Genomic DNA, 21,163 nt, shown 5'->3' with positions numbered 1-21,163 from the left:
TGAATCAGTGGCATAGTGATCTAATCTGATCTCCTATGTAAAATACAAACTGCAAGCTGGAATTTATGTTCCAGAGAAGGCTGTAGACAAACAGACAGAGAGTGTGTGTAAGTGAGATATATTTTACAAAATCTATTATGTTACAGTTTGAGGGTGAATTTCATTTTTTTCATTTATAGCCTGATCCTGCTCTATTGATGTAAATAAGAGTTTTGCTATTGACATTAATGGGAGCAGCATTGGGTTGACACGGTGGGTTAAGTGAATTCTGTCTTTTTAGATGAAAATCTTAATTTTTTTAACCTCCTATTCAGTTCTGAAGCTGTGCATCCTATCAGAAACTGGATTGATATGAAGCGTCGAGTTGGGTCATATAGAAGGTGCTACTTTTTTGCCCACTGTGCAATCCCCGGGGAACCATTGATAGTCTTGCATGTAGCACTAACCAATGAAATCTCCAGCAGCATCCAGGTACAGTCAGCATATTCTATACCTACTCCAATGTTTAAATTGCTAAATAGGCTTATTTAAAAAAAGTTGGTTCAGAATGGATCAGAAATCTGTGTTAAAGTCTCATTTTGAAAAAAGTTAAGTTCTTGGTGCTACTAATGGCGCTTCTTATTTTTGCAAGAATAACTCCAGTGAGTTAATGATTTAGGTGGTGATGTATGTGAATTGAAATACAGTCTTTAGAAGAAGTGGCAGGAATCTTTGTTCATTGAAGAAAAAGTCTATTTTGGTGGTTGTGTTAATGATACCTGCCAGTAATGGGTCTCTTCCCCTCCCCCCCCATAGTAATGGTTAGGGAGCTAGCTTTCAAAGTACAGTGAAAGCTGTGTTATCTGGCACTTTACCAACTGGCAAGGTCTATAAACTGGCTATACATTTCTGATCTTCACTGAAAGTGTGGTTGGCGCAGGCTCTACCTGGCTCCGGGTGGCTCCCTGAAAGCGATAACATGTCCCTGCTGCTCTAGGCAGAGGAACGGCCATGGGGGATTTGGAGTGCAGGATGTAGTGATTAGAATATTTTTTATACTGTGCTAGAGTTTGACTTTGTCTCAATAGATTGAATACAGTAAGAGAATGGAAAAAACTATCATCGTTATTAATAATTTAAAAAGTAGTAAAATGAAATAAGTCTTGTGGTGATGGTGACTCTTACTAATTTTTTAATTCTTCTTTCACAGGCCATAGTGAAAGACGTTCCCCCTCTAGAAACAGAAGATATGAACAAAATTACTACAGCTATTTTCTATTCAATCAGTCTGACGCAGCAGGGACTTCAGGGTGTAGAACTGGGGACTCACCTCATCAAGCGAGTTGTTAAAGAACTACAGGTAGATGTGGGGAAATTACACTTTGGGATATTGTTCTGCCAGGGTCCTTTTTTTCAGTAGTCACTGTGCCTCATTGCTCAAGATGTAGAGCTGCCATGGATTCCCATTAAATCTTTGATGACTTTCTGAGGGCAGAAGAAGCTTTTTCCCATCTGTATTTAGTAAATCGGCACTAAACCTTAATATTGGCTCCTTGATTTTCTATTTTTTAAGAAATATGTGCATCTCTTCAACTCATTTGGTAGCTTTCTTTAGCAAAATACCTCTTAGCTGACATAGTTACAAGGGATTTCTCTTATCTGAAATCAGATTTTTTCTCAGTGCATTATAGTATGTTTTGTCATTGATATATATAGAGAGAGAGAGAGAGACACACACACACCCACCCTTCTTTGTTTTTGGAAACTAATAAGTTTGATGTTTGAGGTTCAGATTTTAAAAATAAAGAGGTTAGACGGGCTTAGAAGCTGATATAGAAGGTATAAAATAAGACCTCTTGTGGTCCAAGTCCAGGGTACAACTCTCCCTCCTTCTCCTCTTCCTAAAAATGTCTTTTATTTACCTGATTGTTTTAAACTGTTGAAGGTGAACTCTTAGTACAGATAATTTAATTTCTACATTGGTGTAGAATGTAGTATTTTGGTATAGTACAGAGAACTGTGGAATGGAATATTGCAGATAAGTCTAGGTCCATATTAAAGTAATTGCAGCTATTTATTTATCATTGGCAATTTCTTTGCACTGTTACTAACATTTCACTGCAAGGTGAACAACTAGCTGATCAACATGTCTCCTATTCTAATTAGAGCTGATCAGAAAATGGAGTGAGTGTGTATGTGTGTGCGCGCGTAGAAATCTTCCCTTTTTAAAATCTCCCAACTACCTCTAATTATAATAAGAGAATAGCACTCTATTGTGCACCCAAATAATTGATGTGGAGTATGGATTGTATAAGAATTTAGAAATAGTATGTGAAAACACTACTGCGTTTGGGCTATCAGTTGTGTTGTAATTGTAAATAAAATGTCTGTGTGTGTCTGCTATTTTACCTATTGTAACAAACACATCCATCTTTTAACCATTCTAGACGCTTGGAGAAGAGTTTATTTTTCTTGTAGCTGTTAGGAATAACTGTTGGAGGATCAGTTTTTCCAATTAAGCTGAATTAACATTATTGGAAGTGTTAGTTTAGTGAGATAGGGTATTGGATCATATAGACATAGATACATAGGTCCTGACATAAATTGGGGCTATCAGAAATGCATATATTCTGACTCTCCTGTTTTAATCAGAAACATATACATCATGAAGTAGTTGAACTTCAATGCGTCAGTTAGTTTTGTAAAGAATTTGAACAAAAGAATAATGCATTGATCCTTAGTGTTGCACTAAATAATTGCTTTGAATTGTAAGCAAGGTAGATAAAATATAGTGAAAGCATTAATAGTATAAGAAATGTTTAGTATTAAACAATACTCTTACTGAGAGAGGCATTAGAAAATCCTGACTTCTCATTTTATTAGGTTAATATTTAAGCAACCTTGACATGTGGTCAGGCACTTATGTTCCCAGGGATTGCCCAGAATCTGTTGTTGTTGTGAGTTCTGGAAAAATTTGGCTTTCTGTTACAGAATTAACTTCTGTATGAACTTGGTGTTAGTTCAGACACTTAGGTTGTCAACTTCTTAAAAGTAATGTTTTAGTCAACAAAATTAAAATATTAAAAATGCAGTCACATTTGCTTTTTTCAAGATGGTACTGAAAAGTCAGTGCAAATCTATCAATTTAAATATAGGGCCCAATCTTACTTGCACTTGTTGGAAACAGAAGTAGGCTGTTTAATGCCTGAGAGAGGCAAACAGGTCTCTCTTTCACTGTAACGATCTTTTCGTAGATGTAGAGACTAAAGAACTTAATCACAAGAGTATGTGGAAAAGATGGGGAGTGAAATTTACATACAGTGTTATAACCGAGTCATGCAAAGTGGTGTTCTTCCTTGATTTTAATGACAGCTGAAGATTCTCAGCAACTTTGAGAATTAGACCCTACAAAGTTAGAAATCCTTTAGTAGCCTAAATTGGGATTCATAGCTTTGTTACGTAGAGAAATTCAAAATCCAAGCATTCTGGGCATTAAACATTTTAATTTCGGCTTTAGACAGGCACTTAGGAAGTTGTCTTATTAAAAGTTTAGCTTGCTCATGTTAAGTGCCAAACTAAATTACTGTGTTTTGCTCTACTTGCTGGGTGTCATTCCCATAGATAGTTAGGCAGTAATATTATTCTCCTGCCATGATTTTAAAAAATAATCCTTGGAGAATAAACAAAGAGAGTATAATGACAATATGAGAAAATATGTACTATTGTTTGTTTACACTCCACTATATTTGATTAATTCCAAATCACTTAATTTCAAGCCTCTGTAACTTTTAATTTCCTAAGGAAATGACCATGTTCTGAATGTTGCCATCCTGAAAATGTTTAAATGTAAAAATTAGTGAGAACCTGATAGCTGAGCATTTGGCAGAATACTGGAGCTATATTTTAACTGTGTATTGGAATTTGGAAAATTTTAGGAACAAATTGATCATCTGTATATAGGGTTTCCGAACAATATGTTTATTTTGGAATACAGTCACTGTGCTTTTATGTATCAGTGTTCTGAAGATTTTGATTATGTAATCATAATTTGTAAAAGCTCTTGTGATGGATGGCTATGAGCTGTTTTCTGTTACTCTTGGCGTGTTCTGTGACTAGTTTTTAGATCAGATGTAATAGGGAAATATATTTGATGAAGAACAAAATAAGTGAGCAGAAGGAATACATTTCTCAAAAAAAACCCAAAGCTTCATGTTTGAACTATGCAAGAGAAATAGTTCTGGAGAAATTTTTCTGGAATTTTACAGTACACATAGGGCAGCTCTGTAGCTAGTTAAGTTACAAATGAATTCTTGCCAATGTGTTGGAAATAGAAATACTTTTGATGGATTTGCATTATGGAATAAGTATAATGACATATTTCTTGAAACAAGGTCTTTATAGGTTCTAATATTCACCACTGTGGAAATACTAGTACTGTCTGAAAAAGGCCACTATTTTTTTTATAATGTTAGGGGGTTATGTGAATTGTATTTTTTTTCCATCTTCTTGGTTTTCAGACAACTAAAACATTTTTGCTTAATCATAAAAAATAATAACAGAATAAAAACCCAAACAGGAAATCAAACTGAGAACAGATGTGGCTGATTTCAGCCCAAAAATGAAGAGATGGGGGGAGAATATTAGCAACTGAAAATCAACCTGTAGAATGGAAAAGACTTGACATTAATTTTAGACCTCACAACATGCATCTATGATTATGCTTCGTATTCATACGTGTTGAAGAAGGTTACATAAATATTTATCAAATATTTGTCAATACATAAATAAATATTTGTCAGTTTATTCCTTTTCCTTGTAAAGCGCTTTGAGATCTACTTATGAAAAGCTCGGTATGAGAGAGAAATGATATTTGCATATTCAGTAGTTTTTAGATTTAAATGGCACTTGGGGTCACCATCAGTTTTACCATATTTCAGTCTGCTCTAATGTCATAAAAGAATAACCTTTCAGCAGACTACAAACTGAGTTGAAAGCTTGTTCAAAATGTTAAGAACTGAATGATTTATGAAACATATTTTCTCTTTTTCTGAGGGAATTTGTGAAATTCAAAGTTCTTAATTGCCTCATACTGAAAAACTTGGATTTCATTTCAGCTTATATTTCACAGAAAGTTTTATTATTAGAAAGATGAAAAAGGCTAAGTATTTCAGAAGAGCAGTTAAAAAGTTTCCCAGCAACCTATTTTTTGTTGTCTTTTATTCAGGAAATTGTACATGGGTTGGGTAATCACAAACTTCAGTAGAATCAAGAAGAAAATGATTGAAGTTTCTTCAGAAAGAAATAATATAGGTATAGCATCACTGTATCGAATGTAAAACATCTCAGTCTGTTGCAGCTCCATTTGGCTACTACACAGCTCAGATTTAATGTAATGAATAGGAAAAGGCCAAAATGATGCTGATTTGCTTGAAAAGAAAGGTTTATGACCAAAGAACAAGTCAAGTTGTCCGCTCGCCAAATGATTTGGAATGAAGAGGCAGCAAATGCTATTCATTCAAATGAAACAAATGTCTTAGTCATGGATATTCCAGAAGGAATGGACGAAATTTTTCTGGAATTTTACAGTACACTTAGGGCAGCTCTGTAGCTAGTTAAGTTACAAAGAGACCCATATTTCTTTCAATTAACAATTACAGAATTGGTAAATTCCCCTTCTCTGGCAGAAATTGGTGAAAGATAAATTTATTAGAATTTATTAAAATAGTCACACTCTGTGGAGAACAGAAGCATGAAAATATATTTAATAATTATTTAATATACCTCACTTGTCATTGTTGCAGGACTGTGTCATTCTAGATCAGATGTTTAAACCATATTTGTTTAAACACAAATATTCTCCCCTTTGCAAATGTTGTTTAATGTGGAACTATTTCACCTGCTTTATAGAACGCGTGTTCTCCTAAAAGTCTGGTCAGGCAGTGCTTAAAATTTTTGGTGATGCTGGAAACTAAATTATTTAAATAATAAAAGTGTTGTAGGAAAACCACTGAGAATTTGACAGATTCATGTGAGTAATTCAGATCTCATTTCGTGTCCCAATACTGCTTCCCATCACATCTGTGCACATGTGATTGCTTGGTCATTTCAGTCCACCAGGTTGCTGGAAGAGCATGTATGCTCAACAGCTGGCATCGCAGGAAATGCTTCATATTTTGAGGCTCTCTGCCACAGTTACAGTATTGGGGCCAATGAGGTAGCCCGACTTGATCATCGCATCTCTAGACTGGGCAACTCCAGTGCGGAGTCATTGAAGTCAATACTGTGTAGTCCAGAGCTGACCTGCATTGGGTGGTAGGTGCTTGACTATTGGGAGCTGGCTTCCTGAGGATGTTGTTTCATCTGCTAACCTTGGCTTTAATTTTCTCAGTGTGATCTGTAAAGGAGAGTGTGCAGTCGAGAGTAACACCAAGGTATGCAGGATTTATGGAATGAGTAAGTTTTGTCCCAAGCCAGCTGCCATTGAGTTCACATTTGGCTACTTGGTTTTTGAGATGGGAATGTACTGTCTTGCATCTTTGCTGTGTTTACATACAGTTGGTTGGCTGCATAGTACTTGTCTAGGGTGTTTAGTGTATTCACCAGAGTACTGTCTAAAATGCCAAACTCCTTGGGCTTTGTGGTGATGCAAAGATTATCTGTGTAGATAAAGCATCTTGTGCCAAGGTAGCTTGACTGGTCATTTGTGTAGATGTGGAATAATGTAGGTGCTAAAACACTATTTAGCAATCCAAACTACCAAGGGTCAGTGTGCTGAAAATTTACTATCTCAGATATTCCTATTATATCATGACAGATTCTTCAATCATTGCATGTAACATGATTAACATTAGTTGATTTTGAGTTTGTTGGAAGTGTTACCTTCTCTGATAGAGGTTGGAACAATGGCCTCCTTTGCGATCATTAAAATGCCACATGCTGCTATGCTATGCAGCATTACTTGAGAAAGCGTGATTTTGATGGAGACTACACAAGAAGTTTGGAATTAATGTACTGAAAAATTAATTGTTTATATTACAGTGAGACAAAATTAGGAATGTCTATAAAGTACGTTGAAAGACTAACTGTACCAGGAAGAGTATTAAATTACATAAATGAGATGCCTAGTACGCCTACATAATTGTGCTGTTTGTAAGAAAAGTGACCTAATTTTGGCAGAGCTGCCATGTAACGGAACAGCGTGTAGCTGCAAAGAGATGATACGCTATTATAATTTATGTTGTCCTCTTTCAGCTTTTTTGCATTAAATAAAGTAAAAATGAATGATGCAGCAGGTTCATTGATTTCTTGAAATTTTAGATTCACAGACAACCACTCTTTCCCCCTTCTCCTGGTGCCTTGTAAAGCTGCCTCATTGTACCTTATTATAGCCACATGGGCAATCATAATAACATAATATGATATGTTAAGTTAGCCTCGTTTCCCACACAATGGGGATATTCTTACTCTGTGTGAAGCTCTAGAAGGAGAGTGTTTTGTTTCTCTGCCATAGCCACTTCTTTTCTATTGCAGTGAAATTTTCTCCTTGTCTACAAGAAGGCATCTCACTTTCTCCACCTCAGAACAGTATTTTGGTTTGTCTCCATGGTTTTGAATGAAAACCATTTAAAAAATAACTGGTATCAAAGGGAACCCATGTATGAAAGCTGAAGTCAGATAAATTAAAATGAGACATTAGGCATACTCTTTTAACAGTGGGGGTGATTAACCATTGGAAGAAACAACTAAGGGAATTGGTTAGATTCTCCATTTTTTTTGAAGTCTTTCAAGACTGGATGCCTTTCTGGAAGGTATGTTTGGAGAAAACATAAGTTATTGGGCTCAATACAGAGGTAAATGGCTGAAATGTCATGAGCTGTGATATATAGGATGATCTAATAATCCCTTCTGGCCTTAAACTCTATGAATCTATGAAAAGCCACTTTTTATCCCATGGCCGACTCCATTCATTTTATTTATTTATTTATTTTGTAAGAACAACTCTTCCTTATTTGAGTTCTAGCTATTCTATTTTTCTGCAGTGCCAAGATGCTAGTTGAGTTTCAGACTTTTCTATCTCCTCACATAACACCTCTAGAGCCAAACTTTAAGAAAGAATGTTTAAACACTTAAAGAATTACCATTCTTAATAATTTCTTTTCAGGTTTTAAATAGTCCTAGATGATGTTGATCTTACAATACCGGAAACTGGAAACTGTCAAAAGAATCCTGTAAAATTCTCTAGGCAAGCAAGATTAGTAGATTCCAACACCAGAAGGGACCATTGTGATCATGTAGTCTGACCTCCTCAATACAATACAGGCCACAGAGCTTCTCCAAAATTATTCCTAGAGCATGTCTTTTAGAAAAACAACCAGTCATTTAAAAATGCTAGTGATGGAGAATCCACCACGACACTTAGCAGACTGTTCCAGTGGTTAATTACCTTTACTGTTAAAAATGTATGCCTTGTTTCCAGTCTGAATATGACTTGCTTCAACTTCCAGCCATTGTATTGGGTTATATTTTCTCTGCTAAACTGAAGAGCCCATTATTAAATATATGTTCTCCATGTATAGATATTTATAGGCTGTAATCAAGAGACCCCTTAACCTTCTATTTTTTAAGCTAAATAGATAGATGCAAGAAGCTCAATCACTATAAGGCATATTTGTAATCCTTTAGTGATTTTTCATGACTCTTCTTTGAGCCCTCGCCAATTTGTCAACATCCTTCTTGTATTGTAGACACCAGAACTGGACACAGTATTCCAGCAGCAGTCTTACCAATGCCAAGTGCAAAGGTATAATAATCTATTTCCTCCTATTCAAGAGTCTCCTGTTCATGCCTCAAGGACCTGATTAGACTTTTGGCCACAGTGTCTCATCGAGAGCTCGTGTTCAGCCAATTATCCACCACGAAGCCCAAATCTTTTTCACAGTCACTGGTTCTCAGAATAGAATCCCTCATGCTGTAAGTATGGCCTACGTTCTTTGTTCCTAGAAAGCTGCATTTACATTTAGCCTTATTGAAATGCATATTGTTTGCTTGTGCCCAGCAAACCAAGCGATCCAAATCTCTCTGTATCAGTGACGTGTCCTATTCATTATTTACCATTCCCCCAATTTTGGGGTCATCTGCAGACTTTATCAGGGATGACTTTATGTCCTCTTCCAGGTCATTGATAAAAATATTAAATAGCATAGGGCCAAGAACTAATTCCTGTAGGAACCCACTAGAAACACTGTGAGTATCATTTGTTACTGTGTTCTCTGGGAGTTTCATATTGTTTAAAACTACACAGCAATAGTTTCCACCCATCCAAGTATTTCTGGGACTGTCTCACATTTTCAGGGTGATGAAGCAGTCCTGCTAACCTCATTTTCAGGATGTCAACATTTTGTTTGTTGTTTTTAAATAACAAAAGGATCTATGCAACATACTGCTGACGCTAAAATAGAACATAATGTTTCATCACAATGTTTCAGTGCAACGTCGTGTTCACATTTGTCCCGTTGGCCTTCTTAGTTATGCATAACTGTTCTACTGTTACCTTGCACCTCTCCCTTTGTTTGTGTATTGCATCTGTCTGGGACAGAGAGTTTAGTTTTTTTTATTCAGCACCTAGCACAACTGGGTCCTCTGCCTTGATTGGCGCTCTAGGTGATACGGAACTACAGTTAGGCCAGACTCTTATAAATGGAAGCCTTTTGGCTCATTAAAGTCAAGAATATATAGGTCCTTATCCAATAATGTTGGAAAAACAAAAATTACCAATCCACTTGTCCTTTCTCTTTTCTATGGTGCCAAAAGTGCATTCATATCAGTCATGGTTTCCTTCTTCTCTCAGCTGCAGAAATAGAATATACTAGCTTCCTAAAGGAAATTAAAGCTGTAGGTGAAGGAATAATAAATATTTAAAATGTCATAGCAATGACATTTCTAGGTGCATATTGTCTTTCCTGGGATGAATACACGCTTTAAATCAATAAACTAGCAACTTAATGATCACAGTTTACTAGTTATTATATTTTATGAATGTTTCTCTGAGATAGCACACTATATCCTGAAAAGATTTAATTTTCAGTATGAAATATGGTAATTTGCCGGGGGAGGAGGGGAGGGAGAGAAAGGGGCTTACTCAGCAGGATACCAGTAGCATTTATAAAAAAATTTTTTGAATCATAGCAATCAAAATAAGGTATTATCATAAATCCAGTTTTTTTGTTCTGAAACTCGGTCTGAATGAATGGCACCCCACTAATTAGTCTGTGATTTCTAACCAACTTCAAACAGGCTAATTCCAACCAGTTCTTGTAAATTAAGATCACTTGTTTTTAAACAGGTGTATTGCGTCTCCAGTCTTACAAAATCAGAGGCTCAGCCTGTTACATCGGCAATATTCAATGAAAATAATGAAGGGACTCAAGACAAGAAAAAGCTTCCGATTACTGAATTTTCAGCAACATTTCTTGTTTAAGATCAAAGCATAGCTTCGTTTATTTTAGTGGATAAAGGTATGCTGACAACATAAACACCCAGGTGCACAAAGGATCAGTATGTCTACTGAAAGGATAAGAAAAAATATAACATTTCAGAAAATCTTTCTGTAAGCGTATAGACATTATTTAATTTAACATCGTTGTTTCAGCTTCAGAACATTTTTGGTAAGAAAAACTCCTTTGTGTGCAGTAGGATTTTTTGTCAACCGCATGTCAGCTAGGACTGCTGAAGACCCCTTGCATGTAGATACCTGGCAAAGACTCTGATCTTCCTAATTTAACTCTGCAAGATATTGAGGGGAAGGATGACGTTGAATCAAAGGCCCTTTAAGCAGCATTAATAAACGGAGACAAACTGTTGCTAACATGTCTGCATAACTAATAGGTGGAGAAGGGCTCAGCACTGGAATTTGTGGAATTTGACAGCATTTAAAATGAAGGGCTATGATTTTATTTTATTTTTTTGTATGATGAGTTCTGTGGCCCCTCTTCTCCACTCACATCATTTCTTCCCTTTCTGTTATGTGATTTGGGAAGGTTGGTGGCAAGAAGGAGATAGGGCATAGAAGGTTATTAGAGCCAGTGTTTTGTCTCTGAGAAGAGGTATCTCTCTTAGGTTCTCTGCTGTCCTTTCTTTGTCTTCTAATGTCTCTTACTCTTTCTCCTCTCTTCCTTCCCCATCTTTCTTGGCGTTTCCTCTTCCTTCTACCTCTTGCCACTTGTTCCTTCCTTCCATTGCTGACAGTTTTTTCTCATATCTTTCTACCTGTTGTCCTTGTTAAACTCAACCTTGCCATACTTCTTACACATGCTCCCCGTCAGCACTCTTTTCCATTATTAGAGATCGTGGTGCCTATAAACTACAAGAATTTATGGCCCCATGCTGCCTGGGAGGATGCAATTTGTGTCAAATTGGATTGGGATTATATGATCAGGCACAATCCTGCTAATTACATGTACATGGGCTAGGATTGAGAGCTGTGTCAAAATTTAGTACATTGAGACTGTGTGAGCCACTCTCAGTGCTATAATAATTTAGCATAACATTAACACTGCTCCTGCATTCTTAGGGGAGAAATCGACATGTTTTAGTATTTATTATTTGTTTTAGGTACTCCAGTGTGATATCTAACCTCTTTGAATCTGTAGTTTTGTTGGGAAGTGGTTGGGGTTTATATATGAAGGGGGAAACAGACTTCTCCTGTAGGTGTGGAAAATTGATGGCTTGCCTGCAAGATTTTGAAATGCTGGCTTGATGCTGGCATAATTTAATGTCAGGATAAGTCTTATGTTATATCTTTGGAAGTGATTTTTGTGTAAATTGTGATAATTAACCGCTTGGCTCACAGTTAAAGCAGGTACAGAAATTACCCTTTTCAGTGCTGATTACAGTTGGTTGTGTTGACACAAAATAAGTAGCAAAGTATACTTAGTTTAACATGAGAGACTTCGTTTTTTAATGAGAGAATGTTATTTCTTGAAAGTGAGCTGTAGCTCATGAAAGCTTATGCTCAAATAAATTTGTTAGTCTCTAAGGTGCCACAAGTACTCCTTTTCTTTTTGCAAATATACAGCCACCTGGAGATGGGTTAGATTTTGGACAAAGATTCTTAGATTTTTAAATGGGATTATTTATTTCTTTTATTTGTGGGGAGAACTGATTTTTTTTCCATGTGGAGAACTTCCTGTCTCAAATTCTGCAACACCAGACAGGCTCTGTTCTGAACCACCATTAGATATTTTACATCCTTAAAATACTATACACAATCCTATAAATGAAAAACAGTTAGTTTGATTACATGATTACCCTCTCAGTGATTTCAGTCTCTGATTGAACCAGGGTCAGGTGACTTCAGCCAATTGACTTAGACAGTTTGAAGGGGAAGAGCCCTTTCTTCCTCTTTCCCTTCAAGTTCTTATACTGTGTTTATCATTATGTTGTCTAAGTGATACTACTCAGTGATTCTTTGGTGAACTTGAATACGTGTTTGAGGTTTACCTTGCTCACGACCTCAGCATGACTTCCATAACAGTAGGCTTTATTCCCTTTCTCCCCCCAAACTGAGCTACATGCACTAGTTGAGAGGAATCTAGTGCATTACAGCCTCAAAGCACTTGTCTTATGGAACCTCTTCTGCAGAGTTGTGGCAGCGAGGGCAAAAGAGGAACATATAATCATCAATATTACTGGCAGCCTAATTTTGGCAGAAGGGCTCAGCTTTCTGATGATACTCCTTCATTGCATTTGTATGCTCTGTATTTTGGGTCAGCTAAAGTGAAATGACTTTCCATGGCTGCCTGAGTTCAAGACATTTGTTTGGAGCACAGTTCTATCCACGGTGACTTTAAAGGGGCCAACAATATAATTGCAGTGCTGAGTCAGCTGTGAATTGGTGGCAGCATCTAAGACGTGTAGCACAGCAAGAAATTTTGTTGGTGTTAAGATTACTGCATGCCATCAATGTAAGCTAAGTTATTTATGTAAAAAATAGGTAGATTTGGGAGCAATGCACAGAGAAGGAAAACCTGTGTACAAACTTTGTTATATAATAAACACAAAGATATTTTCAACCATTATGTGCTAATAGATGCAGTTTAGGAATGGTGAAAAAGTCTTTTAATTTTACTACCTGTAAAATATTAGGGGGAAGAGGGAATATTATGAAAGAACTGAGTAAACTTGTTAGCAATATTTTATCTATTTTTTCCCTTCCAGTTTAAACACTTAATGTTTAATACATTTCTGTAACCCTTCACATGTTTTGAGTTAACCTTTGTGGACATCTGCTTGAGCAGCAGAAGGTTGTTCAATTCATGATTTCCCCAAGGCATTGCAATTTTTAAAACTTGTTTTTCATCCTCCAGTAAAACTCTTCATTTTTTTTCTGACTTGCCTTAACTTAACCCACTGTGACACATCTACTTGTAAATGCCCAGTATAACTTCAAAATTGGAACCCCTGTTGTCATTTTTCATAAGGGAAGCTGCAAAACATTCTGTCATGAAGTTATATCATTAAATCAGAAAAGACACAGCCACTGAGTTAGGAATATGTTTATAACCACTCTTTGCATTTAGTTCTTTATTAGAAGGACTTTTGAATTTATAGGAATATGGGAATTGGTCTGTGTAGTCCAGTTCCTGTCTCCAACAGTGGCTGGTTCCAGACAATTCAGAAGAAGTTGCAAAGTAACCCTCAAAGTGAGCATTTAGGTAATGACCTGCCCATATGGTAAACTTCTTCCTAATCTCCTTGATTAGAGGTTGACAAAGACCATGTCTACATTACAGACTTCTGTTGGCATAGCTATTGCAGTCAGGGGTATGAAGAGATGTGGTATCTGACTGACCGCTGTATCAACAAAAGCCCCTAGTATAGACACATTTATGTCCTCAAAACTGCACTTTTACTGGTATGGCTTATTTCAGTCAGGGATGGAAGCTGGCTGGATTAAGCTATATCAGCAAAAGCACAGTTTTGCTCATATAAGTTGTTTCCATAATAGGAACACTTTGGCAGTATAATATATTGATATAGCTATACCAGCAAAACATTCCTAATATAGACACGGCTTTTTTACTAAAGTGTGAAGACATACAGGATCAGGTTTCTATCCAGTTGCAGATACAAACAACTGCACACACACTTTTTAAAGTATATGCCCCCATAAGGATGTTTTTCTAAATATGGATTTCACTACTATTTGTATTATTGCCTCCCAAGAAGCCCCAGTTAGATCTGTGACTCCCCCTCCCCCCTTCACCAAGCACTGTGTAATCACATAGCAAGACACTTCCCCTGCCCAAAAGAGTTAGTCTAATTTAGAACAAATGGAGGAGATTATGAAGTCGATGGCAAGGCAAACAGTGATAGCCTGTGTGAACACATGTTCCTACTGAGCAATTAACAGTTGGAATGATCTTTAAATATTAGTTGTCCTTATTAGCCACCTACCTAAACATTATCAGCTGGCATTTTACCATAGGCATCAAGATAGAAATGGTTTTTGAGGTATTTATAGGAAATCAGAACAGTGTCTTTAGAGATTGGTTTGTTCCACGCACAAAGGGAGTCCTGGGAGAAAGTATGCTGCACTAAACATTCCAGTTTCAATATTTATCTCAGTTCATAGAATGAACCTTACTCAATGTATTAGATTCATATGTGAATTAGAATAGAGTAGTTAAATATAAATTAAGGCAGTGTCCGCTAAAATACTCCCTACCCAGTCAAACTCATTCTAGACAAATAGGCTTTCAAGATATCTCTATGCAGGGATTAAAAACACTGGTCCACATCAGCTGAGTCTGGCTCATAGGGCTATGGTTGAAAAATTGTGTGTAGATAGGTTTGGGTTCAGGCTGGAGCCCAAGCTCTGGGATCTGCAAGGGGTGTGTCCTGAAGATCCACAGATTGGACCCTGACCCAAGGAGGCAAACTATTCCAGAATTGGGGCTTGTTGGAAGGCAGATGAGATCCACTCCCCTTTAGCTTTAAACGTTCCTGGTAGCCTTTATTTTGTACATTTTAAGACAGTGCTGTTAGCACCTATGAATTACATATACATGCAAAAACAGATAAGGCAAGAGAAGTTGCCTCTCCTGGTGACAGGACAACTATTTTCAAATCTCTGGTATCTGCTGTGTTCTTCCCCTGTGTCTTTTCCATGCCTGTGGTCAATCATTGTCTTTTATACCCTGTTCCATAACTTTGCCTCATACGTATCCATTCTAAACTCCAACTAAACATTTGTATGAATAAATCATAATAATTTAGCTAATACATCTAAACTAATACATTTTTGCTTACCTTACTAAAACTAACTTCTGTGATCTATTCTTTGCTGTCAACCCCACTGATACCTTCAAATTCTTTTTGATCTTACTGGTCTGTTTTTGTGGCCTTGGGTTTTTGCATGTTAACTTGTTTTGCTGGGAGACCTGAAGTTAACAATTCTCTTGTGAGATGGTTTTACCTGCTATTTACCTAGACCAAGGTTTTACGGAGTAAGACACACAAACCAGTTGTCATGGTTTACACAACCATTTTTCAGCTAAATTCTGAAATTCTGCATCAGACACGTACAACAACAAAAAAAAATCCTTTGTGTCTTCCTGTAATGTAGATAATCATTTCTCTAACATTGTTTAGTATATTAATGGTTTTGGTTATATGTATGACTAGCACAATTCACTACGCAGTTTTCCAACAGCCTCTCCATTGACAGTACTCTAGCACCAGTTTCCTGATGTACAAATCTAGGAACTGTTAACTCGAGCATTTTGTCTAGTTTCAGCTTCCAGGTATAACCAAGAGTGAGCAGTCTCTGGGAATAAGTGATACAAACCCATGTAGGGCTTAAGTTAAAACTTTCGTTGCACCTAAAAATGAAAACCAATGTAATTTACAGAGCACTGGTGAAAAATGTCTTGAGATAGGTAAGCATATGGACAGATGCATTTCTCGCTAGCTGAAGTTTTCAGATATTCTTCACAGAATATGCATTGTGGTAATTCAATCTGCAGGTGACAAAGACATGGATAACCACGGCAAGGTCTGCATTTGAGAGAACTGGTAAAAAGCTGATAGACAGTGGCATATTATACCTGCAAACTAGACTAGACAGGATGCCCAGGTTAACAGTTTCTAAAATACATAACAGTTGGGAGCAGATTTTGACTTTCTGATTGGGTTGTTGATAATTACTACTTTAATTTGTTCAAGGTGACCTAGTAAGAACTTATTTTCCTACACAAGCTTTGTTTTCATTGGTGAAAAATGTGACCTGGCACTGTTGCTTTCATTGTTCAGCTAGTGTGGAATGCAACAGTTTCAGATGAGTCACAAATAATAGGATCGGATCTGCAGTATTCTGAAAAAAAAACACCAAAAAACAAAAATACCACCAGCAGCTTCTTGATGGTGTGAGTGTTTCTGACAAGAAAATAAACATGAATGGATTGATCAGTAGCCCAAGAAACTAGCACATCAATTTAGCAACAACATAAATGAGTACACTTTACTGCATTTATTTATTTTTTTCTTCAAGAAACGGCCACCTAAGGTAAGCTCCTAAACTCAAACATTCATCAGGTATGTGATAGTACTATAGCTCCATGATTGGATCAGTTCCCCAGTTTTTAATCAGTCTTAAAAAAAAACAACAACATGATTTGCTATCTTTTATTATTTTTTTTTCCTTTCCATAATGGATTTCAGACCCAGTAACTTCTTTTGAGAATATTTTGGTTTAGGGTAAACAGTTGAACTACTTCTAAAAGTCAGTAGTAAACAAAGGACAATCCCACATCCCAAGAGAGCCACCTGTATACTATACTTCAGAAAATGTTAATGGTTATCAGGAAGCTATGATACAGACATCAGAGTTAATACATAAATAGCAAGAGGAAATGTTCTTCACATTCAGTTTTGCCATTTTGGGCAGTGTGTTTCCTTTTCTTCTGCAAGCTAGAAGGTAGGAGCCAGATCTGTCAATGTGGGGAAGAGAAGGGCTTGGCTTTCGTCTTTCATAAATCCCTATATTCTTCTGCTTCCTAACAGTGCTAAAAGGTGGCCTCCAAATCTCCTGCTCTCCTAATCTGCATAGCAGAGTAAACCTCAAAACTTTGCTAATTTACCTTTTGACAAAGTCTTTTCCCTTGATTCAGTGGGCAGATTTTGTTTATGTTGCCTATTTTTCTTCCAGCCTAAGAGGGATCTGTGCATCACAGCTTGTAGCCTATTCCCAAAGCTGTAGGCCCAACATAGTAGACAAGCTTGCATAAAAGAATCCGAAACACTGGAGGCACCTTCAGCCCTTCTTGAGTCCGTGTCTGGTTGGAGCTCTGTTTTTGTTTATATGGGAGGTCACTTTATAGGGGAAAATGGTTTCTTCAAAAAGCACTGCTGGTATTTTTCAGCACTTGATGGTGGCAGTTGTACTGTCTTTAGCATCAGATCCAGCACCACCACCGCACTCAGGCAAACTTTGGTACAAGCAAACCTCCTCAAATTCTTAAGAACATATTTTTTTTATCACTCATGGTTGGCCAAAGAGAACCTTTGAGTCAGTCAATATATAATTGAGAAACCAGCAAGGAGGACCATTGCATTGGAATCTTGCAGAGCTCATTACACTTAACATTCTCTATGAGAATGCTGGTCTCAAAAGAAAGCTTGTCACTATAAACTACAGGCTGGCATTACTATTCCTAGGACCAACATGGCTAAAACAACACTTCAGAAAATAATGGAAGATATATTCTTGCTATGGAATTTACCATTTTGCATCAACCAAGTGCCCACGTGTTTTGGTTTTATATTTTTCTCCTTTGTTGGCAGCTGCTGCTTGCTCTCCAGCTTTCCTCACAAGGAGGGGTTAATTGAATTACACTGCATATTCCCTGCACTGTTCAGTGGAGCTGCAGACTAGGGGGTGCGGGTGAGATGAGCCACAGAAGCTCTCTAGAAGTTTCTTTCTTTCCTGGTACACAGGAGGGAAGAGGGATCTGAGCTGGGGTAACTACAGAATATTGTGGGAGCAGAGGCCAGGAGAGTGTGGATGTAGGCTGTCCAGAGGGCATAACGAAATAAACAGTCCCTGGAAATGACCAACTAATTTGACAAAAATGATTTTCAGCTGTGAGACATGGGAGTATGAGGATGGAAATGACAGATATTTCATTACAGTAAAATAATGTAACAATGTCATGGAATTTAGGGGTGGCAGCGGCAGAATTTAGTCCTGTTATGTGGTGATTTATGCGGCATTCTGATATTTTTTTCTTTAATATTAAAGTGTGTGATTTGAACCCACAGAAAGAGAATGTTTGTAATTTATCTGAAAATTCCACACTAGACATACCTTGCCCCTTTCTGTCCAGGTTTGCTGTTAAAGGCTTTAGTGGTACCCATTTTTCTAAATCACTTTTATAGAAGACATTGCTGTTTACACTGCAAACTGAGGTGCCTAGCCGTTAATCATCAGATTAAACAGATCTCCATCACAGAGCTGCAAGGAGGGTGGAAACTTGTATTGCAATTTTCAACCAGTGGTAGCGGGCATGCAGATGCAGAAAATTCCTATCTCTCCCCCCCTCCCCTCCCGCCCCATACTACTATATGTAAACATATTTTTCTTACATATGTCATCTTAATGCTGGAGCTCAGGACATTGGAATGACTTGTTGGAGCAGATGCAGATATTGGCAGACTGTGTTTGCGGATACACATTTTGTATCTTCGCAGGGGCAGCTGGGTATAGGGCTGCTCTAACTTACACGAGAGGTAGGTCTGGCAGCCCCAGAATCAGAGACTCGTTGAGGTGGTTCTCCCTGAGCTCCAGTGCCAATCACAGATCAACTGTGGGTGATCATTTTCAATAGCTTTCTGGGAAATGCATCCTGTTTACTTGTATGTAGATGCCCAAAGCCTAAAACACATAAGTCAGTAGCTCTTGTGTAAACCTCTTTCAACATCTACACTAAATATTACATATTTAGATTGCCTAGATTCTTCTGTGAGTTTTCTCTCTCTAAAGTTCAGTGCTTATTTGCAAGGTAAATATTACCTGAAGAATTTTCTGTAAAATGTTATCTTTTCATAAATCAATAAATTATTATTGTTAGTGGATATCACTTGTGTAAATGTTTTGAATAATTGAGCTCCTTTGAGTAACACACATTTGAATCCTGCCAAATGCAAGGTCATACGTCTGGGCACCAAGAACATAGGTCATACTTATATGATGGGGGACAACATCCTACATAACAGTGACTCTGAAAAGAATTTGGGGTGGGTCTTCGTATCTAACCCATTGAAAATGATGGCCCAATGTGAGGGTGTGGCTAAGACAGCTGGAGTATACTTGAAGGTATTAGTGGGGGAAATGTCAATGAGAAGTGGAGAAGTGCTTTTTCCTCTAGTTGACATTAGTGAGACTGTTACTGAAATGCAGCATCCATTCCTAGTTTCCACATTTCAAAAAGGGTGCTGACAAAATGAAAAGGGTTTTGAAAAGAGCTACAAAAATGATTTGAGGTCCTGAAAACATGCCTTATAGCAAGACACTGTCTACTTACTTCTAGTCAAAAGAAGGTAAAAAGGTGAGTTGATCAGTTTATAAGTACCTACATAAAGAAAAACTTATATTAATGCTCTTTTACCAGACAAGGATACAACAAGGTTCAACAGCTGGCATCTAAAGCTAAATACATTCATACTAGACAGAAGGTGCAAATTTTTAACAGTGAGGTAATTAACCATTGAAACAGCTTACCCAGGAGTGAAATGGCTATTAGCCAGGATGGGCAGGGATGGTGTCTCTAGCCTCTGTTTGCCAGAAGCTGGGAATGGGCAACAGGGGATGGATCACTTGATGATTACCTGTTCTGTTCATTCCCTCTGAAGCACCTGGCATTGGCCACTGTTAGAAGACAGGATCCTGGGCTAGATGGACCATTGGTCTGATCCAGTATGACCATTCTTATGAGCTGAATGTTACTTTCATTAATGCTAATGTGGTAGACACTTGTCTTTAGGCTACTGTATAGCTTCTTTTTAATTCCTTTACCCAACTTGCAATTGAATTTTTCATGCTTATTAACTTGTAGGATAAGTGGTGTTAAGATATTGAGCACCAACTAATTTTATCCCCCAAATTACTAAAATCTATAGTCTCAATAAACAAGAAATGGTAGGCCAAATCAAATTGCTTCTCTTAATATCCATTCAGGGATGTGACTCCCATTATCTGACTCTCCTGGGGCCGTTTGCCTTGACTTACGGAACACCAAAATAAAAAATAATCACTATTATTATTTGTGACTGTATTAAAGAAAGAAAGAAAAATTTAAAAACAGAATTATATATATATATATATATAATATATATATATATAGCGGTTACTGCAGTTACAATCTCTTGAATATTAATTAATTAATTAATGCATCTGATGAAGTGAGCTGTAGCTCACGAAAGGTTATGCTCAAATAAATTTGTTAGTCTCTAAGGTGCCACAAGTACTCCTTTTTCTTTTTGCAAATACAGACTAACACGGCTGCTACTCTGAATCTCTTGAATATGTTTCTCTGTGGCAATTTTTTAACCGAGATTGATTGTATCTTTGAGAGTGGGCCTGGCCCCGGTGGGGCACTCTTATCTAGATAAGTTAAGACCAAAGTACATGTTCAAAACTAGTAGTGAGTTGTGTTTTATAGATGGGGAAATGAATTTTTGTTTATGGGTAGCTGAGTGCTTTTTTGGTTTATTAAAGATAGCGTAAAGAGTTTATAAATGGGCAAAAGTGAGTGACCTTAACTGCGTCTTGTGAAAGCAAAGAAGGTGTTTAAATTAGGTTACTTGAGAGAAGTCATTCAAGGAGCTCTCTTGAGACAGGCATATTAAGAATTCTAATATTCATATTAAATCCAATGCTGCTTTCTGTTTAACCAGGTAGCATATGTCTCCCCTCTGGAAATATATAATCTATACCATTTTGGTGTTTTAACAGGAGAAGCCATTACTATCATAAAGTAGAATAGCATTTCAATATCCCATTTAAAATCATTACAAGAAAACATTAAATCTAGTGCATTGGCAATCTTTCACCCTTGATGTTGAAATCTTGGTGATCTCATTGTGTTCCAGAAGCAGTGCTGTACTGGAAGGTTGCTCCTTCCTAATG

The 21,163-nt window shown here is 37.1% G+C and overlaps 1 protein-coding gene across 1 annotated transcript in view; it reads left to right on the top strand.

Annotated features, from left to right (window-relative positions):
* The window catches only part of MLYCD (malonyl-CoA decarboxylase), a 54,826-nt gene that overhangs the window by 19,252 nt on the left and 14,411 nt on the right, over positions 1–21,163 (top strand). The window contains exons 3-4 of the mRNA XM_038367778.2: positions 315–471; positions 1,190–1,339. Of these exons, the coding sequence (XP_038223706.1) occupies positions 315–471; positions 1,190–1,339 (307 nt within the window). The remainder of the gene's footprint in view (positions 1–314; positions 472–1,189; positions 1,340–21,163) is intronic.

Source organism: Dermochelys coriacea, chromosome 12, assembly GCF_009764565.3.
Source record: "Dermochelys coriacea isolate rDerCor1 chromosome 12, rDerCor1.pri.v4, whole genome shotgun sequence".
Classification (NCBI taxonomy): Eukaryota; Metazoa; Chordata; order Testudines; family Dermochelyidae; genus Dermochelys; species Dermochelys coriacea.
The sequence above is the reverse complement of the archived record's forward strand: the minus strand, read 5'-3'. Positions and strand labels throughout refer to the sequence as shown.